Genomic DNA, 22,214 nt, shown 5'->3' with positions numbered 1-22,214 from the left:
ATTATTATTATATATTATTATTATTATTATTATTATTATTATTATTATTATTATTATTATTATTATTATTATTATTATTTATTATTATTATTATCATTATTATCATTATTATTGTTGTTATTATTTTTATTATTATTATTATTATTATTATTATTATTATTATTATTATTATTATTATTATTATTATTATTATTATTATTATTATTATTATTATTGCTATTATAATATTTTATAAAACCCACTGTTTTTTTTCAAAGATCTAGTTTTTGATATGCTGAGGTAACAGTTGTGTAATAAATGATGATATACGAAAGCCCATACTGTCACAGATCGCCGAACTTAATTGCAAACGATGTAGTTTCGTAATCTAAGTGCTCGTCAGTTTGAATCATCTGAATTTTGTCAGGTGTCTTTGTCTACTACGTAGTGGTTAAAACGACAAACGTGATTATCTTCTTCTTCTTCTTCTTCTTCTTCTAGGTTCCATGCCTGGTCCAGGCTTCGGATACTGCATGAATTATCTCTCTCCATTCCTCCCTGTCTCTTGCTTTTTCAAACAGCTCTTGGATTGTTAGGTTGGTGAAGCCCTTCAGTTGGTCTATGAGTGTTTCTCTTTGTCTCCCCCGGGCGCGTTTACCAGGTATTTTTCCACAACTTGCCAGGTATTCATTCTTATCTTTCCTTACTATGTGTCCGAAAAAGGATAGTTGTCGATCCACTATTAAGGGCATTAGTTTCCTTTGTTGGTATGTTTGTTTTAGCACTTCTTCGTTCGTTTTGTGTGCAGTATACGATATTCTCTGCATCCTTCTCAAGCACCACATTTGTAGTCCAGCTTTCGCATCCGTATAACAAGATTGGCCACACGTAGCACTTCAAGACTCGGAATCTAATCCCGAACGACATCTGTTTGTTTTTCAAAATGTTTCCCAGGTCCATGAAGGCCTGTTTGGCTTGAGTTATTCTTGCTCGTATGTCTCGGTTACATCTTCCATCTGTTGTCACTATTGAACCTAGGTATTTAAAACTTTCTACGTTGGTAAGTTGCTCGCCGTGGATCGTTATATTGCAGGTGTTGTTGTTTTCGGGGTTTTTCTGTATTACCATGCATTCCGTTTTGGTGATATTCACTTCCATTCCCTTGGCTTCACTATCTACTACCACTTTGTCAACAATCTTTTGAAGTTGGATTTCTGATGTTGCAATGAGTACCGTATCGTCTGCGTATCTTATATTATTTATGTTGTGACCTCCCACTTTTATTCCCTCCATATTATTTATGCCCCTCATGATTGTTTCTTGGTATAGATTAAACAGATCTGGTGAGGCAACACACCCTTGACGGACTCCTTTCTTAATAGGAATGGAATTTCCTGTAGAGTTTCCGATTTTGATAGATGCCTGCTGGGTGTAGTATAATGTTTGCATGAGTCTGAGGTCTTTCTCATCAGCGCCAATGGAGTGCAGTTGTTTTAGTATTTCTTCGTGGCGTACTCTATCAAAAGCTTTTTTGTAGTCGACAAAACAGAGGTATAGTGGGGTCTGAACCTGTATAGCTCTTTCACTTAAAACACGGAGGAGGTATATTGCGTTCCTTGTCCCTCTGTCAGGTTGGAATCCATATTGTTCTTCTGCGATTTCGGGGTTAATCTTATTCCTTAGCCTGTTGATAATTATACGCAACAGTATTTTGTTGATGTGGCTTATTAAACTTATAGTTCTAAAATTTTCGCATCTGACTGCACCTGCTTTCTTTGGTATTGCTATGAAAATAGAGTTACAGAGATCTTCTGGAATTTTCCCAGTATTGTATATATTGTTGAATAATATGTGAAGTTCATCAATTGCTAGATCTCCTAGGCTTTTTAATACCTCTACAGATATTTCATCAGGGCCTGTTGCTTTACCATCCCTCATTCGTTCCATGATTATCCGTGATTATCTAGGTACTATATATTAAATATTTTGTGAAAAACTGGCGCTAATTCCAGGTGACCGCGGTCAGTTGCTATTATTGTTTCTTACAACAGTGACAGATAAAAACTGGATCACATGCCCCTGAAGCAGCATATCTCAATGTGAAACCAATCGTCTCAATTCGGCATTATGTCAGGGAGAATCAGAGATTAAAAACTGGCTTTTATCTATCCAAATTGTGACATTTATTTGAATTATCTCATTTAGAAGAATGAATGTAGTTTTCTTAAACTACATTGGACTCAATTTATTGTTTTATTTTACTCATAATCACTTCCAATTATATTATCAGAATCTGGTTCACATATTTCAGACACAAAAGACAAAACCCATCTGGATTTCTATAATCTTGAGTTAATTGACATAAACCCTTAACCCCAATCGGAGCATAGAACATCAATGATGCTTCGTTCTCCACCTGCTTCCATGCGTATCTACTACTTTTTGCTTCCTCTTCCATGCTCCATCGTCAACAGTTACTTTGTACCCTGATCCATTTCTCCTTGGGGATTCTATGTGAGAGCCTGTCTTGTAGTGTTGCAGCACAGGCGGGTTTTCTAAGTCCTACGTTCTAAGGCCTATCCTGTATGAGATGAGTTCGCTTCTTTCTTTGAAAACAAGAAATCTAACACAAGAGAAGTTTTAGATAAACTGTCACCACCATATGCTTTTGAAGATGAACGGTTTGCGGGCTCTGAACTCAATTAATTTTCTCCACTGCCAGTAAGCAAAATTCGTACTAAGATCCAAATCAGTCCATCAAAATTATGTGAACTCGATCCTATCCCCACATAGCTATAGAGCAGTATAATTAGGTGCCCCAAACGTAAACAAAGGTCTAGACGCACATGGCAAACCACATGTTCCTGTCTTGACAGCTCAAGTTCCAATGTAAATTATAGAAAAAAATAACCTTTAAAATTTGGCTGTTAGGTGGCAAAAGAAACACATATTCATAAATACTCGATCATGCATCAAATAATGTCTAGATATGGATATTTTATGGAACAAAAGGTAAAATTTATCAAAAGTTACAGTCTATCTATTTTTAGACCAGAGCAAATTATTGCGCTGGTGTGAACAAAACGAGAATTATTCGGAGCCTGATTTTCAGAATAATTTAGTCATATATTATTATTTCTGCAACTGTTAGATTTTATGTAAACATATTTTCATTACTGAAAGTGTATTGCCTACAACTACAAAATTGGGAGACCTATATTGTGCGTAAATTTTTCCGGTCCCTCACGAAAATCACTAGCAACTTGTTATTGTTTACGTTTGGGGCACCTAATTATACTGCTCTATTAAAAGAATGTTTGGATGACTTACTACCCGATATAACTGATATAATTAACCATTCGCTCCTCACAGGTACGGTGCCGTGCCTGTTCAAAGAGACCATCGTTAAACCTTTGTTAAAACAGGCTGAACTCAATATCAACCAGTTATTATTATTATTATTATTATTATTATTATTATTATTATTATTATTATTATTATTATTATTATTATTATTATTATTATTATTACTACTACTACTACTACTATTGTTATTATTATTATTATTATTATTATTATTATTATTATTATTATTATTATTATTATTATTATTATTATTATTATTATTATTATTATTTATTATTATTATCATTATTATTATTATTATTATCATATACATTTGTATATTTATAGATTGTTGGTTAGCAGCTTCCCAGAGATCTTCATTCTTAATCCTGACTTTATCCGTACACCTTGATGCCCCCGAAAAACAGTAACTTGTTTATAAAAGTCTGTAATTTGTTGGTAATGTCATGTTTATGATCCATATAACAATACTGACTTTACATTATACCAAAAATAGTTTTGTCGAGACGCAGATATCTTTTGATTTCTAAATTTTCTTCAGGACTTGAAAGGCTGTACGGGTTTCACCAATTCTTGATGCGGAATCTTTATCTCTACCACCATTTGTTTCAACTACACTGCCAAAATAAGAGAAAAAGTCTTTACTTCTTCTAGTGTTTCATTTGAAATCTTTGTTCTTGGGTTTTTGGTGGTAGCTCCTGTTATTCAAAACTTTTATTTTTTCTTTATTTATGTTAAGACCAACTCTTGACGATGTTACAGTCATGCTCTTTCTTATTTTGCATCTGTTGATGTGTGTATTTGTGTGTGTGTGTGTGTGTGTGTGTGTATTTGTATGTGTGTGTGTGTGTGTGAAATTAGTACAATGCACAGATATGTCCATGGCGCAATCCGCAATGTCATCTGCAGAATCAAGGTCTACAAGTTGTTGCCATGCATCCTCGTTATCCAATCAATGGCGATAATTAAAAGGAATAGAGAAAGCAAGTATCCCCGGCGAGCTCCAATTTAACTTCGAAAATGTCTGGCCCACCATTTAAGACTTAAATTGTTTGATTCCATCGTAAGTGTTTTGGATAAGCAAAATAATAATCGTAGATATACCATAGTGGCTTAGAAGTTTCCATTCATATGATATTTCAGTCAAGGCTAGCAAATGCTTTTCTTATAGTCAATGTTTATGTACAGTGATGTATTCCACTCCAGTGTCTGTATTCTAGGAATGCGCAAAGTGGCAATGTGATCAGTGCTTGATCTGTCATGTCTGAATCCTGCTTGATGATCTCGAGGTTTGTCATCCAAAGTTGATCTCATTCCCAAGATGTGTCCTGCTGCGAACTTTTCCAAGGACTGATGACAGCATTATTTATTTGCAGATTTGTGCAGTATTGTAAATATCCTTTCTTGGGTAGTTTTATTATGGGTTCATCTTCCCAGCGCTTTGGTACTTGGTCCTCTTTCCATATCTTTTCAAAGAGCTGTTAAAGGTTTTTGAGTTGATCTGTTTCTATTGCTTTAGTAGGTATATTATCTGGACCAGCCGTCTTTCCACTTATTGGTTTCTTGATGGCATTTTTTATATTTAATGTGATCTATTAGGAGCGTTGTCTGGCATTTGGCAATTTAAAAGTTCGTTTAAGAGTACAGTCCAACTATTTAATTGTTCCTGTGGTTTGGATATAGTTTATTTTTTTCTTATTAATCAATTTGTTTATGTTTTTCAGACAGTTTATTTATGATTTCGTAATGTTTTCACATTTCTTTTACTCGCGGCCTCTTCCTTTTTCTTGTATTGCTTTCGCGCATCACCTTTATTTGACTTTGTTCGACACAAGTTTACAACAGCTTTTTTGTTTTTCCTGACTTGTTTTTTTTTTCCAGCGTTTGTATCGTCACCCCAAGTTTATGCTCAATTTTCTTTTTCCCTTACTGTTCCTCACAAGTGTTTGCCCACATCTGTTTGGCTAGCTGCCACATCTCTTTAAAGGCTAACATCATCGCTCATATGTAGAAGCATTTGGTATTTATTTGATAGGTTTAGTTAGAATGTTTATACTGGTCCTTTTGTATTTCAGAAAGTCAGTTCTTTAAGATTTATGTCTTCTTTAAGCGAAGACGGAGTGATGTCATAACTAAATGGTAATCTGATGCTACGCCGGCTCATCTTTTCACTCTACGGAATTCTGGTCAATACTTATATGATCTTTTTGATTATCAGTCATGTAGTAGTTATTTATACGTCCTTGGGGGGGGGGGGGGGGTGCTCTTATCTACAACGAAGCTATTAAATACCAAAATAAAGTCTACCAGGAGCTCTCCATTTCCATTCATTTGTCCAAGTCCGTGCATACCCATACATTTTTCAAATCCATTATTATTTGCACATACTTTTGCGTTCAAATAACCCATTATGATATTTATGAATTTTATACCCATGACTTTCATTTTGTCAATTGGCAACATAATTCCTTTTTGATGTCTTCTGCACCATTGGTTGAGGCATAACATTGTACACTATTTAGATCTCTTAATTTGGTCTTGAATTTGGCAAAGGTAATTGAATGAATGGTTCCTGCTAATCAACGATCGCTGTGATTCTTTATTTATCGTAATCAGTACAACACCCCCGGTTTGTCCATTAGCAATAATAGCTTCTTTTTACTCAATCCTCAGAATCCGCCACTCGTGGTTTCCTGATTTACAGCAGACCCGAAGCTCTAACCAAGGTGAATAACTCAGACGCACCGGGAAAAACTCTAACCAGACTAGAACTCCTGATACCTTTCTATTACGTCCACCCTGTCAATGGCTGTCGTGGGAAAACGAGTGGTCAAAGAAATGTTAGCGTTTCTTATAATGGAAGTAAGTTGTTACCACCTATTTCTTCGGGAATAATTGCTTTTCATATCCTTTTAATTCTTTTATTGACATACATGGACACACACGCACACACACACATACACACACACACACACTCTCTCTCTCTCACTCTCTTTCTTTCTCTCTCTCTCTCTCTCTCTCTCTCTCACACACACATACACAGACACACATACACACACACACACACATATATACAAATGCCACTCAAATCTGTAGGGCTGATTTTGACGTTCAACAATATTTATGCTTTTGGGTAAGACTGTACACATTACTCCACCACGTACTTAAAGATACTTAAAAAGGCCATGAAGATATTGGGAATGACGAATAAATCAAAGGACGAGTACAAACGTTTGATGGAATTGAACTATAGTTCAATATTATAGCTGACTTCGGGGGTGGGGGGGGGGGGGGGGGGGGGGGGGGATGGTGGATAAGTGAAGCATTGCGAATCACGCCGAGCAAAGTGCAAATTTGAAATGTATTACATAATAGACAATCGTCAGATTCGCTTCAGTCGTCATCATCATCATCATCATCATCATCATCATCATCATCATCATCATCATCATCATCATCATCATCATCATCATCATCATCGTCATGATGATGATGATGATGATGATGATGATAATGATAATGATAATGATAATGATAATGATAATAATAATAATAATAATAATAATAATAATAATAATAATAATAATAATAATAATGATAATAATAATAATAATAATAATGTTGTTGATGATGATGATGATGATGATAATAATAAAAAGAAGAAGAAGAAGAAGGAAGAGGAGGAGGAGGAGGAGAAGAAGAAGAAGAAGAAGAAGAAGAAGAAGAAGAAGAAGAAGAAGAAGAAGAAGAAGAAGAAGAAGAAGAAGAAGAAGACATGAGAAATGGGAAAGGTGGTGATGAAAACATGTGTTCATTACATCGGATAAAAGACTTTTTTCTTTACCGTTGCATGACAGGCAGTAGAATACACTATGCCAACATTGAGTTAGCACTGAAATAGTATGTAAGGGGGATCAACAGCAACATCAGCAGCAAGAGGAGGAGGAGAAGGAGGATGAGGAGGAGGAGGAAGAGGAGGAGGAGGAGGTGGAGTAGCTTAGGAAGGTGGAAAATAAGGAAAAGGAGAGATAGAGGGAGAGAGAGAGAGTGAGAGAGAGAGAGAGAGAGAGGACGGAGAGTGAGAGAGAGACACACACACACACACACACACACAGAGAGAGAGAGAGAGAGAGAGAGAGAGAGAGAGAGAGAGAGAGATTTTGTTTTTGTTTTTAAGGGTTTTACGGCGCTTGCATCACATTTAGGTCATATCAGCGCCAGGAAAAGGGAAAAAAAATGGATAGTAAAAACATGTTAGATGTCCAATTAAAAGGACTTGAGAAAACAGAAAGACAAAGGAGAACGGTTCAAATATGGAACAGATGTAGATTCCAAGAGCACGCTATCAGTGTACTTAGTTTGAGATCATTAAATGTCTCACCCATTACCAGCACAAGATCCCACTAAGAGGAGTACCCACACTTAAATGTTTACAAATCATATGTTTAAAAAAATACATAAAAGAGAGATGATAACAAGGGGAAAAATATAATTTCCCAAAACTATAACTACACATTCGATTGTTTCCATCCTAGCCAAGGACTCCGGCCAGGGTCAGGACAAAACTAAGTAATATCATTCCAAGACAAAGACAGAAAGCATTCGGAAAACAGATAATATGAGGATATAGAAGACAAAGCAAGTACCTCCCTACCCACTAAGGAAGGTCGGGAACTCCATCGGAGTAGAGGGATAGAGAGAAAAAAGTGTGTGTGTATGTGTGTGTGTGTGTGTGTGTGTGTGTGTGTGTGTGTGGAGAGAGAGAGAGAGAGAGAGAGAGAGAGAGAGAGAGAGAGAGAGAGAGAGAGAGAGAGAGAGAGAAACTGTCCCTCCATGGGTTCAAACGATTCAACAGTCATGAGCATAGTGAGGAATGAATGAAGGATAATAATGTAAGAAGATGCACACTACGACGAAGCAGGCTTGTATGTTATGCGTCAAAGGCGAAAATGTTGCTTACATAAACAACTGCCTTTTCTTTTTCTTTTTTTTTTCATCTTTTTTTTTGTGTGCCCCTACCTCATGCCTACTTCATTATCATAGGCCTTCACAGTAAATCTTGATATACCGCCACTCTTTTGGGGAGCTGGAAATGTTGGCAGTATAGCAATTAATTTCATTATATTATACAGTTAGTAAGTTCACCAAATGAGGTTGGAGATATTGATGGGTTCGGTTTAATAATCTGGTACTGTAAGTAAGAATAGACACTCCGTTGTGAGCCTGGCGACCATTAATATTGTTATATTATCTATTGTGATTAATGAGATGCTGACAACTCAGATTATCAAATATTGTATTAATGTGCTTAGAATACTGAGTAAATAACATGAAATGGAAGATTAAATGCGGCTATATGATCTACGGTATGACACTCGACTTCGGATCTGCAGGTGCTGGATTCCAGGACTGAGCGGAGCATAGCTGAGTCCATGTAAGGCTCTTTATTCACATTCAGTCACCGAACTTAGGTGTAAAATGAGTTCCTGGTCATTAACACTTTTTGTCTCTGTTAGAAAAAATGTAATATCGCATAGCAGACGTCACTTCTCGTTATAAATGTGTTGCAGTTGGCTAGGGACCCCTTGTAATGCGCTTTGAGCACGTTTAGTCGATGTTGGTTATGCAAAAGCTTATGTTTCTTTTTTCAAAATGAATGAAATTGAATCGTCTATTCTGTTTTATTTTGAAAATAGTAATTATGGTCGACAGACCAAACAAATATTGCAATGAAAACTTTATAAAATTTTATACAATGTTGTCTTTTCCTTTCAATCCATTTCATTGATGTTTTTTCCCAACTTGTTGAAAACAAAACAAAACAAGAGTCTTCTTACTTTTCCCATATTTCATAAGATATTATATACTGCCGTACAACGACAAAACTCCGTATCTTCGAAATTGGATCAAATAGACATTTTTATATCATTGTGATCAGAATCACACCCTGCATCCACTCCCAAATATTAAAAGCCAATTCTTAAAAATGAAAAAAGTTAAAAAGATTTTAAACACCTTATGTTGCTATATCTATCAGCTGATGCAGCGAAAAAACCACGGGTCCAGTTATACGCGGTTTTGTCTTTGCATTGTCTCGATACAATGACAAACCCCGTGTTATTTCATTATACCGGGTTTTGTCGTTGTGTACCATGCGTACCGTATAATTGGAATTTCTTTATTATCTGAATACAAATCTATCATCAACATCATCTTCTCATTCTTCTCCTTTTTCTTTATTCCCAACCGCCTCCTTCTCCTACTCTTACTCCTCCACCTCGTCTCATTCTTCTTCTTCTTCTTCTTCTTCTTCTTCTTCTTCTTCTTCTTCTTCTTCTTCTTCTTCTTCTTCTTCTTCTTCTCTCTCTCTCTTCTCTTCTCTTCTTCTCCCCCTCCCTCCTTGTCTTCTCTTTCATCCTCCTTCTTCTTCTTCTTCTTCTTTTCTTCTTCTTCTTCTTCTTCTTCTTCTTCTTCTTCTTCTTCTTCTTCTTCTTCTTCTTCTTCTTCTTCTTCTTCTTCTTCTTCTTCTTCTCCCCTCTTCCTTGTCCTCCTCCTCCTCTTTTTCTCTCCTTCTTCCTTTTTTTTCCTTCTTCTTCTCCGTCTTCTCCTGGACAAGTCTATTTCAAAGGGGACAAAGATTGTTAAAAAGTCGAATTATCAACTGATTAGTAAGACAAAATGCGATAGACAAGCTTTGCACCCCTATGACCTAACACAACGAAAAAATGCCCCCCAAAAAGGGAGAAAGATGGGTCTTCAAACTTTGGTGGCTGTCTCCTCTTCTCAATCATTGAATTGCAAATTGGGTTGATGTTTTGTGGTGGTACGTGAAAAGTGCTTATCATATTCCGATGAAATTTGAAACACAAATAGATTAAATGTACATAGACGTCTATATAAACTTATTTACGGCAAAATGGTTTTAGAAATATTTCACTCAAATGGCAAACATCTGTTTTTAACGGGTTTTTTTTATTAATTGCACTAGTATTGCACGAGTTTTACAGCTTGACATGATCTAAAATGACATATTTACCACTTGCGTGCCAAATTTCAGATATATTTATTGATAAAAAGCGTCATAATTAATTTTTAAAAATAGTACGAACTCGCCGTGTCCCAAATTATTTTGCCATGAATTAGCCCGACTTCGCGACCGAAACGAGGCCCAAGGATTTCCGTGCGATCGTCATTGCATGTGAGATACGGTGTTGCAACATCAGATTCCGATGCATAACAGTAAATTCAGATTTTCGAATAGTCCACGGGCCGTTTTCATGAACGCGGACAAGCGTTTAGTCTCTGACTATCTCTGACTTTAGTCAATGACTTGAAAAAATCGGATTTCACGTGTGCTGACTAAGCAAATCCGGGACTAAAATCACGGCACCACGAACTAAGTTTGGCAAAGTTTTAGTCATTTGCCGAGAAAGACTTCATGATTTAGATTGTTTAGATTGAGTGCACTTCGATTCGGAAAGAAAATACGTCTGTTACGAATGACAGAGGCAAAAAGTGTCCTGTTGCCATTGACAGTGGCTTTAATAAACTATAAGATCGTCGAAAGTAAACATTTTTGTGAATAAAAACTAAAAAAAAAACAACAACTGAATCTTTCGGCTCGGAGTTGATAGTGAACGACAGACTCCGAAATCGAAGGGTTTGCGTTAAAGAACAACCCCAAAAAAATGATTAGAAAGTGTAGTGGAGACAAAAGCTATTCTGTTGACATTGCAATTGACTGAAATAATATGATTAATCAGAACACACCTTCTCTTTTGAGTAATTATTATTATTATTATCATTATTATTATTATTATTATTATTATTATTATTATTATTATTATTATTATTATTATTATTATTATTATTATTATTATTATTATTATTACTTCTTATCCGTCTTGCAATTGTAAAGTTCACACGAGCGTTGGTTCATGGTTGTTGTTCGGTGACAGGAACAGAAAAATAAACAAACAGAAAACAACTTTTTAAAAAGTATCGAGTCAAAAATAGAACTATTAAAATGTTTATTCTACTAGTTTCGACAAATTATGCGATAACTAGCGTAATTTTCAAAGTTATATGCGCTATATATTGATTAGATAACCCAAGACTCGTACTATAGATTGTAGATTATAGCAATATATCACACTCAATGGGATAAGGGATATTTCTATGCTATGAATTTTTTTGTTTTGTTTTTGTTCGGCATCTTTTCATTCCTTTTCATTGATTTCATTATGCATGATCTCACGAGAAGCTCTAGATATCTATAGATAGTATGCAGATGACGTCACTCAGGCCTTTGTTATTGTTTTTGCCATCCGCGTTTGTGAGTTGTTCTCACTAAACTGTATTAACCAGACTATAAAAGTTCATGGTTACACAGAGTTTGTGTGTTGGTCCGTTATACTTCCGGATGGCAATGTTGTGAACTCCTTGGCCAAGCGCATTCTATCTATAAACCAACCTTGTCATTTGGTGACTTGAATGTTATATGTCATGAATAATTTGATGGTTATTTCAATAATTATAGTTTACCTCGCTCCATCTCGCAACCAGTGGTCGTTTCAATGATTATGATTTACCTCACTCAATCACATGACAACAGGTGATCATTTGAATAAAAATAATTTACCTCGCTTTATCCCATAGCAACAGATGGTCATTTCAATAACTAATTTACCAGACATCAATTCATGTTCATTGCAATAGTTATAACCTATGTTGCTGTCAACTTTTTTCCTCCTTGATTTTTCAGAGAGATATGCAAGCGTGAATGGTGCAGTTCCATACAGAAATATTCTGGTATTCCGGTTACCTCATAATCTAAATGACAACGAGAACAACGAGAAAATGAAAATCGATCTCAACATAGATCAGGACTACATGTTCATCCATTTAAAAGGCTCCATGCTCTTGGAATATTTTAATATGGATGAAATCATTATCGATGAAATACGATCAACTGCAGCTGCTAAAGCTAAAGCAAGGGCAGCGTTCAAAGAGAAAAACAACATTAACACAGAGAAAGACCGAACCTTAGTGATCAAACCAGTGATCAAAAAAATAACAAGGCAATCTTCAAAAATAAAAAGATCCGTGAAAAAATCTAAACATCCGAAAGCCCAAGTAGTTGACAGTGATTTTTGTCGCTTACATAAGTACGTGGTTGATTTGAAAGTCCACTTAGATATGAGATTTTTAGAAAAGCCAGAGAAAATTGACATCGGAATGTGCTCCGGAAAGTGTAATGCTATTCATCTTGGGAAAACTGACGAATATTCGACAGGTCGCTCAGTGTTACTCAACCTTATGTTTCAGCCACCAAACCGTAAGCTACGACCACGGTGCGTTCCCCATAATATGCAGTCGCTTACTTTGCTATCTTTCATTGGGATTCCAAAAAATAAGAACAGAATTTCCATAAATACTTTACATGCAGCCAAGATTGTATCATGTCGATGTGCTTAAGCAACCTTATCGAGTTTGCTGGTTAGTGTTGACTGTGTTAAACTTTTCAACAAGTTACAGTCGCCATACACAATGATCTGCTAAGAAAGTATATATACATTCGTAAATGTTTTATGTTCATTATAAAACGAAATTCCTGCTGTTTGTGTGTGTATGTATGTATTATGTGTGTGTGTGTGTGTGTGTGTGTGTGTGTGTGTGTGAGTGTGTATACATATGTTATGGACTTATACATAGAGTTGCTCCCCTTTGTTATTAGCTAATTGGCTCTGGTTACGGCTTAAATAGTTATTATTCATTAAGTCCATTGTTTAAGATATTATTTGTGCTTACAAATATCAGAGTGGCATGCCCTAGAGAAGGATGCACTTTTTTTCCCCTTACTTTCCATGTTTATTGAGTTATATTATTCTGTCCATCTACTTACAATGTTGTTGCGATATATATGTATACTCAATGTTGTTGCGATATATTTGTATATACTCTAAGTTACACTCAGTCATAAATTGTTCTCTCACAATTAATAACATAACGCTTCTGGGTTGAGTGATTCCACAATATTAATCTGGTGTCCTGTCAAACACACACACACACACACACACACACACACACACACATACACCTCCTTCAACGTCTCGGCACGATGAGCGACCGACCTTTTATACTGTAGAAATAGTCAGTAATGATACAATAAAGTAATAACAAAATCCGTGTATAGATTATTGTTAACGTTTAATAGTTGACAGAACTTGGATTGATTGTATGGATCAGAGGACGAACCGTACAAGACTAAGAAAACGGAAGTAAACATTGAATTGATACAATAGAAGTGCGTCGTAATGCTTAAAATGTAAGACAAATGTTCGTGCGAAGCACCGACATAACTGGTCGCCACACTACCCCTCCCCCAGCGGGGCGCAACAGTTGTTCAGCGGAATCTTGGTGGTAGCCGAGATTCTCGACCTGATCGAGTTGTTGTCTCCAGGCGTCCCGTGACAGGGGTCGAATTCACGCGTTTCAGTTGCGTGTCATCTGAATGAGGTAATGTCAATGGTTTTGGGTTGGCTGTTGTGTGGCTGATGTTAGTGTCTGAGTGTGAGAGGTGTGCAGTTTTTAGTCGATCGATGGAACTCTTTTCAGAGCGACCTTTCATGTCCAAAATGAAATATTTGTCCCTTTTGTCAATAATCCGATAAGGGCCGTCGTATGGACGCTGGAGCGGATGTCTGTGCGAGTCAATTCTCACATAAACGTAACCAGTAGATGCCAGGTTGGATGGCACATATGTGGACTGTTGGCCGTGAAACTTGGGGGGTGGTGGTTTCATGGAACGTATTGTGTTTTGTAGCCGCTGAACGAATTCTGACTTTGGTGTAGATGTTTCAGGACCAGTCGACGACAAAAACTCTCCTGGAAGACGAAGGGTTGAACCGTAGACTAAATCAGCGGGGGAACAGCCAGAGTCCTCTCGCCAGGATGTACGAATCCCCAGCAACACAATGGATATCTCCGAATACCAGTTTGTGCCTGTGGTCCGGGCTTTCAGTGCTGCCTTCAGTTGGCGATGGAATCGTTCAATCATCCCATTTGCTTGAGGGTGATATGCGGTTGTTCGGTTGACGTTGATGCCCAAACACCTGTTGCACTCTGTCCAAAGTGCCGATGTGAATTGTGCGCCACGGTCGGAAGTAATGTTTTCAGGAACACCAAATCGGGAAATCCAATGGTGTATCAAAGCTTGAGCACAGGTAGAAGCATGAGCATCTGGAAGAGGAATTGCCTCTGGCCACCTCGTGAAGCGATCGATGACTGTAAACAAGTAAGTCATACCTTGGCTGATGGGTAGTGGTCCAACGAGATCAACATGGAGGCTACTAAATCGATTCGTTGGTAGTGGCCGGTCGACAAGTGGTGCTCGGGTGTGCCTATGCACTTTGGAAGATTGACAATGATGACACTCTTTACACCATTTACGTATGTCTCTTTTCATCCCATGCCAAACGAAACGTTGACTGATGGCGCGTTGTGTGGGCCGTGCGCCGGCGTGGGAGAGACCGTGAATCTGGTCAAAAATTTGTCGACTCCATGACGTTGGAAGAATGGGGCGTGTTGCGCCTGTTGAAGTGTCACACAAGACTGTGGATGAACCAAATGGAATGTTCTCAAGTGTAAGACCTGTGGTAGATTTGCGATAAGACTCATTTCCTGTGAGGGAACCTGGTCATATGCAAGTTTAGTGAAATCAGTAATGGAACAGATGGCTGAGTCTGTGGGCGTCATAATATTAAAACGCGAGAAGGCATCAGCTACCACGTTAAATTGACCTGCGATATGCTGAATATCAGTGGTGAATTCGGCGATGTAAGACAAGTGTCTTGTTTGTCGAGGCGAGCGGTCAGTTTGACTGATGAGAGCGGAGACAAGTGGTTTGTGGTCTGTGAATAATGTAAATGCCCTACCTTCCAGGAAATGCCTGAAGTGTTTGACAGCGCTGTAAGCGGCGAGCAGTTCGCGGTCAAACGCACTGTATTTTTTTCTGTGGCTGAGAGCTTCCTAGAAAAGAAGGCAAGCGGGACCCAGTTATGACCTTGCTTTTGTTCAAGTTGTGCACCGACAGCTGAGTTGGAAGCGTCAACTGTAAGACTTGTTGGGGCATTTGGTAGGGGATGGTGAAGGAGAACAGCGTGTTTCAAAGCCTCCTTGGCCTTTTCAAACGCCGTATTGCAGTCATCAGACCACACGATGGATTGTCCTTTGCCACTTGCCTGAGAATGTAGTGGGGCAAGGAAGTCTGCCACGTGTGGGATAAATCTGTGGTAATAGTTTAGCAAGCCAAGGAATCGCTGAAGGCCGGCACGGTCAGTGGGAGGGGCAGTGTCACGTAGAGAGGCCACCCTGTCCGGGAGTGGAAGAATCCCTTCAGCAGTCACACGGTGGCCAAGAAAATCCAACTCGCTAACACCGAAAACGCATTTCGCCTTGTTGATCACAAGTCCGTTTGTAGAGAGGAGTTGAAAAAGTTCCCGTAAGTGTTCAATATGTTCTTTATGTGAATTACTGGCAACCAAAATGTCGTCAACATAGACGAAAGCGAAAGGTATGTCTCTCAAAATGCCATCCATGAGTCTTTGAAATGCTTGGGCAGCGTTCTTCAAGCCAAATGGCATCCGCACGAATTCCCACAACCCAAATGGCGTAATGATTGCTGTTTTTGGAATTGACGACTCTGCCATGGGAATTTGATGATAGCCCCTAATCAGGTCGATCTTGGAAAAGGTGTTGCATCCAGAAAGGCGGCTATTGAAGTCGTGAATATGAGGTAGAGGATACCGATCATCTTTGGTCACAACATTGAGGTGTCTGTAGTCACCGCAAGGCCTCAGTTGGCCATCCGATTTGGAAACTTCATGTAGAGGGGATGCCCATGCTGATTTAGAGCGACGGATGATTCCCATCTGCTCCATCTTGAAGAATTCAGCCTTTGCTGCAGTCAGTTTTTCTGGATTGAGACGGCGCGCTCGAGCGTGGACGGGTGGCCCATTGGTGATTATGTGATGCTCCACGCCGTGTGTGTTGCGAGATGAGTTAAACTGGGGAATGACAAGGTCTGGAAACTGTTGAAGGAGGTCAGAGTATGCAGTACTTGGGTGCACTGAGAGGCCGGCAAGGCTTATGGGTGAATTAGTATATTTAAGTGGAACAGAAATGTTGTCCATAGACAAGAGTCGTTTTCCTTTTAGATCAATTATCAGGGCGTTAGAAACAAAGAAATCCGCACCCAGGATGGGACGTGTCACATCTGCCAGGTAAAATTCGTGATTGAGGACTTGATTAGATTTTATTTCTAAAGTGATGGTGCGTTTACCCCAGGTTTTGATTGATGTTCCGTTTGCAGCAGAGAGTGTAATAGAAGGTGTTAATGTTCTGCGGTCTTGAGTTGAGGCGGGGTATACAGAAACATCAGCACCAGTATCGACCAAGAAAGATTGTCCCAAACGTCTATCATAAATGGAAAACGTGTTTGAATTTGGATTGCTGACCGATTCCACGTTCATCGGCCAGCCGAAGCGTTTCCCGAAGAAGGCAAGTTTTGTTTGTTTCCTTTGAGTTTGAGTAAACTGGAAAATTTACAACCATCTTGGCAGCGATGGGCGTCTGGTCCAAATCGTTGATGATAATAGCAAATATAGTTGGGCATGCTATGTTGAAGAGGCTGTCCACGTTGGCGGACTGTCTTAATTGCAGCAACAGTCTCCTCTGACTGTGGTCGTGTGGTTGTTACATCCTGCTGAGGGTAAGTCAGGAATGGTGATGAGGAAATATGTTGCACACCAGACATGCGTGTCTCCCAGATCCTGTCAGCTGCCTCAGCCAATTCTTCTGTGTCTGTAAGATTGTGCCCGGCTAAAATGCCTCGAATGTCCGGGGGAAGGTTCATGAGAAATAATGCACGTTTCAGAGTGACAGGGTCATCATTCAGTGCATTTATCTTGCGCAGTAGAGCAGTTGGGCGTTTGTCACCAAGACCATTAAGATTAAGGAGTTCTGTGTCTTTCTGGGTCTGGGATTTGCCGAAGGTCTTGATCAAGGCTTTTTTTAAGCTGCCATATTTATCAAGATGTGGTGGGTTTACTAGCAGTGACTGAATTTCTTCTGCAGTATTTATGTCAAGAGAACTGACAACATAGTCGTACCTTGTCTGATCCTGAGTAATTTTCTTGGTGTTGAACTGTGCCTCCACTCTTGCGAACCAAACCTCCGGTGATTTAGTCCAGAATTCCGGGAGCTTGATGGAGACAGAGTTGATTTGTTGTTCACGGAAGTTGGTGGAAGCAGTAAGAGCCTGTAGTTGGCCTGTCAAATTCGCGACTTGTTGTGAGAGATCTGGTTGAGCAATTTTACGTATCCGCGTCGGGGTCACCAATGTAGAAATAGTCAGTAATGATACAATAAAGTAATAACAAAATCCGTGTATAGATTATTGCTAACGTTTAATAGTTGATAGAACTTGGATTGATTGTATGGATCAGAGGACGAACCGTACAAGACTAAGAAAACGGAAGTAAACATTGAATACAATAGAAGTGCGTCGTAGTGCTTAAAATGTAAGACAAATGTTCGTGCGAAGCACCGACATAACTGGTCGCCACAATACATAGCCTATCAGCTTGAGCAAAGGTGTAACGAGCATTCATAACATCTGCCCGGCCCTATAGATAGTTCGAAGTTGACGTCACTCAGGTCTTTGTTATTGTTTTTTGCCATCCGCGTTTATGAGTAATTCTCACGAAACTGTATTAAACTGACTATAAACGTTCATGGTTAGACACTGTTTCGTGTGTTGGGCCGGTATACTTCCGGATGGCAATGTTGTGAGCTTCTTAGCCAAGAGCATACTATCTATACTATCTATATACTTCACTTATTGAGATCCTAGAAGTTGTAACGAGGGAAAACTTATTCAGTAACTGTCTTATTTCAAGTTTCTATTTTCACACCAGCGTAATCTTTTTTTTAACCTCAGGAATGAGAGTCATCCAATGTTTGTCGTTACTTTGCCAGTTTATTTTTTATCTTCTTCTTATATAAAGGTTATTATATAAAGATTATATATATATATATATATATATATATATATATATATATATATATATATATATATAATATATATATATAAAGGATCTTATATAAATGTTACAAAATGTTATTTTTAAAACTTAAAGGTAATGGAATTACTGGTAATATTTATAACTGGATTGCATCTTTTTTAACTGGCCGTAAACAACAGGGTGTCTGTACTTGGTCCTTTACTGTTCATTATATATATATATATATATATATATATATATATATATATATATATATATGTATATATATATATATGATTTGGCTGATACTATAAATTCTAAACACAAAATTTTTGCTGATGACACCAACATGTATGCACCAACATTAGATAAAGATATCTTACAAAATGATATAAATTCACTATACAATTGGTCTAAACATTAGCAGCTTTATTCCAATATTACTAAATGTAGAGTGCTGCACACTGGTAGTTCTAACCCTTTATTCTCCTGTAACACGGGTGACAATAATATGACTGTTATGCCAACTACATGCTCAGAAAGGGACTTGGGGATCATCTTTAATAATAAATTGTGTTTGATGAACATAGAGCAAACAAGCTTGTAGGAATTATATACAGAAGCTTTAGCTACCTTGATTTTAAAATGTTTGTCCAACTTTGTAAGTCTGTCATAAGACCTTGTCTAGAGTATGGAAATCGTATTTGGAGTCCCTTATTTACGCGACAGTCTGTTAACATTGATAACGTACAAAGACGTACAAAGACGTACAAAGACGTACAAAGACGCGCTAAAAGACGTTTACTTGACTTTCGACATCTATCCTATGTGGTCTAGTGGTATGACACTCGCTTTCCGATCGGAAGGTCCTGGGTTCGAGCCTCGCTCGACGCATAGTTGAGTCCTTGGAAAAGACTCTTTACTCACATTCTCTCACCGTACTCAGGTGTAAAATGAGTACCTGGCCGTTAACAGCGTTGTCTTTGTCCGAAAAATTGTAATATCGCCTAACAGGCGTCATGTCTCGTCCTACATGTTAAATGTTGCTGTTGACCAGGGACCCCTTGTAAAGCGCTTTGAGCACGTTAAGTGGATATTGCGCTATATAAAAGCTCAATTTTTTTTTTTTAAAAAAAGATTAAAGTATCTAAATTTGCCTTCACTAAAATATCGTAGAGTAAGAGGTGATCTTATTCATATATATAGACTCGTGCATGGTTCTTATATTATAGTTTATAATGATTTTAAAAAATTATTCTCATGTTACAAACGCGAGGGGAGATACGTTTAAGATATTTTTTGAAAGATGTAATTCGTCTATAAGGAAAAATAATCTAATTCAAAGGACTGTGGCAATTTGGAATAATCTAAAGTTTGAGACAAAAATTCTAATTCAATTAATAGTTTTAAGAATGCCATTGATAAAGATCTTACTAACATAATATTTGATTTTGACGAATAATGTAACATGACATTGGATATTATTGTCTTTTGTATAACAATTATGTGAAACTCTCGAATGTACAAGTCGGACATGCCAAATGCATGAAAGAGAGTAAATTATACTAAGAATATAAGGACATTGAATATGATCCTTATTTATGTATTAGAAGTTAATTCTCAATATTATCAATTAATTGACATTATATACTAATTATATAATTGATAAATTGTATCTATACATAAAACTTACACAGAGCATTTAAAGGTTTTTAGAACCTATTAGTTCTTAAACGATACGATACGATACGATACCTTATACATTATACATGGGCACGTGGATAATGACCTTAAAGTTATTGGCTTTTTTAAAAAAAGATACGATACTTATAAATAAATATGAATAAAAGTAAAAGCTATCAATAAAACAGAAAATGAATATATTATTGTATATAAAAATCCATAAACAAGTAAATAAAAAAAACCCAAAATAACTAACTAAATAAATAAATAAATATATAAAAATATAAAATCCTTGATTTAATATGACTTAATAACCCTGGCACACTAATAGATAGGGGAATTTAGATAGTAATCAACACTATCTACATAGTCGCTGTCTATAATTATGGGTCACTGCAGGGGCCATAATACTCATCATTTATGATAATTTCATTGACATAATGTGATAAAAATGATGATAAATAGTAATAATAATAATAATAATATTAATAATAATAATAATAATAATAATAATAATAATAATAATAATAATAATAATAATAATAATAATAATAATAACAATAATAATAATAATAAATGGTTTTATATAGTGCATTACCTTAATAATAAAACAAATAAAATTAGTAATAATAAGAGTACTAAAAAGATTATACCAGACCCATTAGCAAGAACAACAACAGCAATAATACCTAATAATAATGACAATAATAATAATAATAATAATAATAATAATAATAATAATAATAATAATAATAATAATAATAATAATAATAATAATAATAATAATAATAATAATGATCGTATAACTAAGAAGCTAAAGGCGCTAACTGAACCAAAAAAACTTTCATTTTTTGTCATTTCCATCTTCTGTTTTTACAATATTTCACCCATCGACTTCAATGCCATAACCTGCACTGTACTCTCCGACATTCTTACCTTGTCACCACTAGTTATTACACATTAAATTATTATTCTAATTCACGCGTTTCATCATGTTAATCAATCTCCCATCTACCTTTCCAGTTTCGATGATGTTTCCAAAGTCCACAGCTGAAGGCGTTTTTAGACTTCTGAAAATTCCCCGTCTTTTCTGGAGGAATGATTTGCAGCTGCATAAAAATACCAAATAAACTCAGATAAACTAATTCCTTTACCTTATTCAAAGATGATATTTCCTATAGCTTTCGTGCTGTTTCTTCTTCTTCTTCTTCTTCTTCTTCTTCTTCTTCTTCTTCTTCTTCTTCTTCTTCTTCTTCTTCTTCTTCTTCTTCTTCTTCTTCTTCTTCTTCTTCTTCTTCTTCTTCTTCTTCTTCTTCTTCTTCATCATTGTGTAGTAACCCCTTTAATGGAGAATCACTCTATATTTGACATCCACATGAGTACAATAAAAAAACAAAACAACAAAAAGACAGACAAAACGAAAAACAGATTACATTTTCATTTCCATTAACGTCACTAATCTGACAAAAAAAGCAAACAATTCTCTTTAAAATCTTGATTCTACAGCATCGTGTGGCAGGTTATTCCAGTCTTATTGCAGGGGGAAAGAATGGATGTTTGTGTGTCCCTGTTCTTGCAGATTATGGGAAAGACAAGTTATAAAAAATAATAAATAATAAAATAAAATTCCATTTATGCTTTTCCAAGTGGAAATTTGCCTTTTGTTTTTGTTTGTTTTTAAGGGTTTACGGCGCTTGCAACACATTTAGGTTATATCAGCGCCAGTAAAAAGGAAGAAAATGGGATAGTAAAAAATTAAAATTACAATTAAAGCACCGAAGAAAAAGTCAGACATAGGGGAACTGGGAACAAATAGGGATCAGATGTAGTTCCAAGAGCATACCCCAAGTAATTATTTTGATCACCCATAATCCATCCGGACACAAACAAAAATCCAACAAAAAGGGGAAAAACACTCAAATGCTTACATAATACATTCAAAATAAAAAAAATATAATAATAATAAAAAATAATAATAATAAAATAATAATAATAATAATAATAATAATAAAATAAAAATAATAATAATAATAATAATAAAATAATAAAAAATAATAATAATAATAAAATAATAATAATAATATAATACATAACAGAGAGATGTTTACCAGGAAAAAATAT

The 22,214-nt window shown here is 36.5% G+C and overlaps 1 protein-coding gene across 1 annotated transcript in view; it reads left to right on the top strand.

Annotated features, from left to right (window-relative positions):
- LOC144968371 (uncharacterized) overlaps nt 1-13,346 on the top strand; it is a 15,073-nt gene extending 1,727 nt beyond the window's left edge. Inside the window, exons 2-3 of the mRNA XM_078906655.1 lie at nt 6,019-6,207; nt 12,110-13,346. Of these exons, the coding sequence (XP_078762781.1) occupies nt 6,019-6,207; nt 12,110-12,822 (902 nt within the window). The 3' untranslated portion in view covers nt 12,823-13,346. The remainder of the gene's footprint in view (nt 1-6,018; nt 6,208-12,109) is intronic.
- Nucleotides 13,347-22,214: the final 8,868 nt, after the last annotated feature.

The sequence above is a fragment of the Berghia stephanieae genome, chromosome 1, assembly GCF_034508935.2.
Source record: "Berghia stephanieae isolate SIO BIC M18660-M18661 chromosome 1, UCSD_Bste_1.3, whole genome shotgun sequence".
In the NCBI taxonomy this organism is placed as follows: domain Eukaryota; kingdom Metazoa; phylum Mollusca; class Gastropoda; order Nudibranchia; family Aeolidiidae; genus Berghia; species Berghia stephanieae.
The sequence above is the reverse complement of the archived record's forward strand: the minus strand, read 5'-3'. Positions and strand labels throughout refer to the sequence as shown.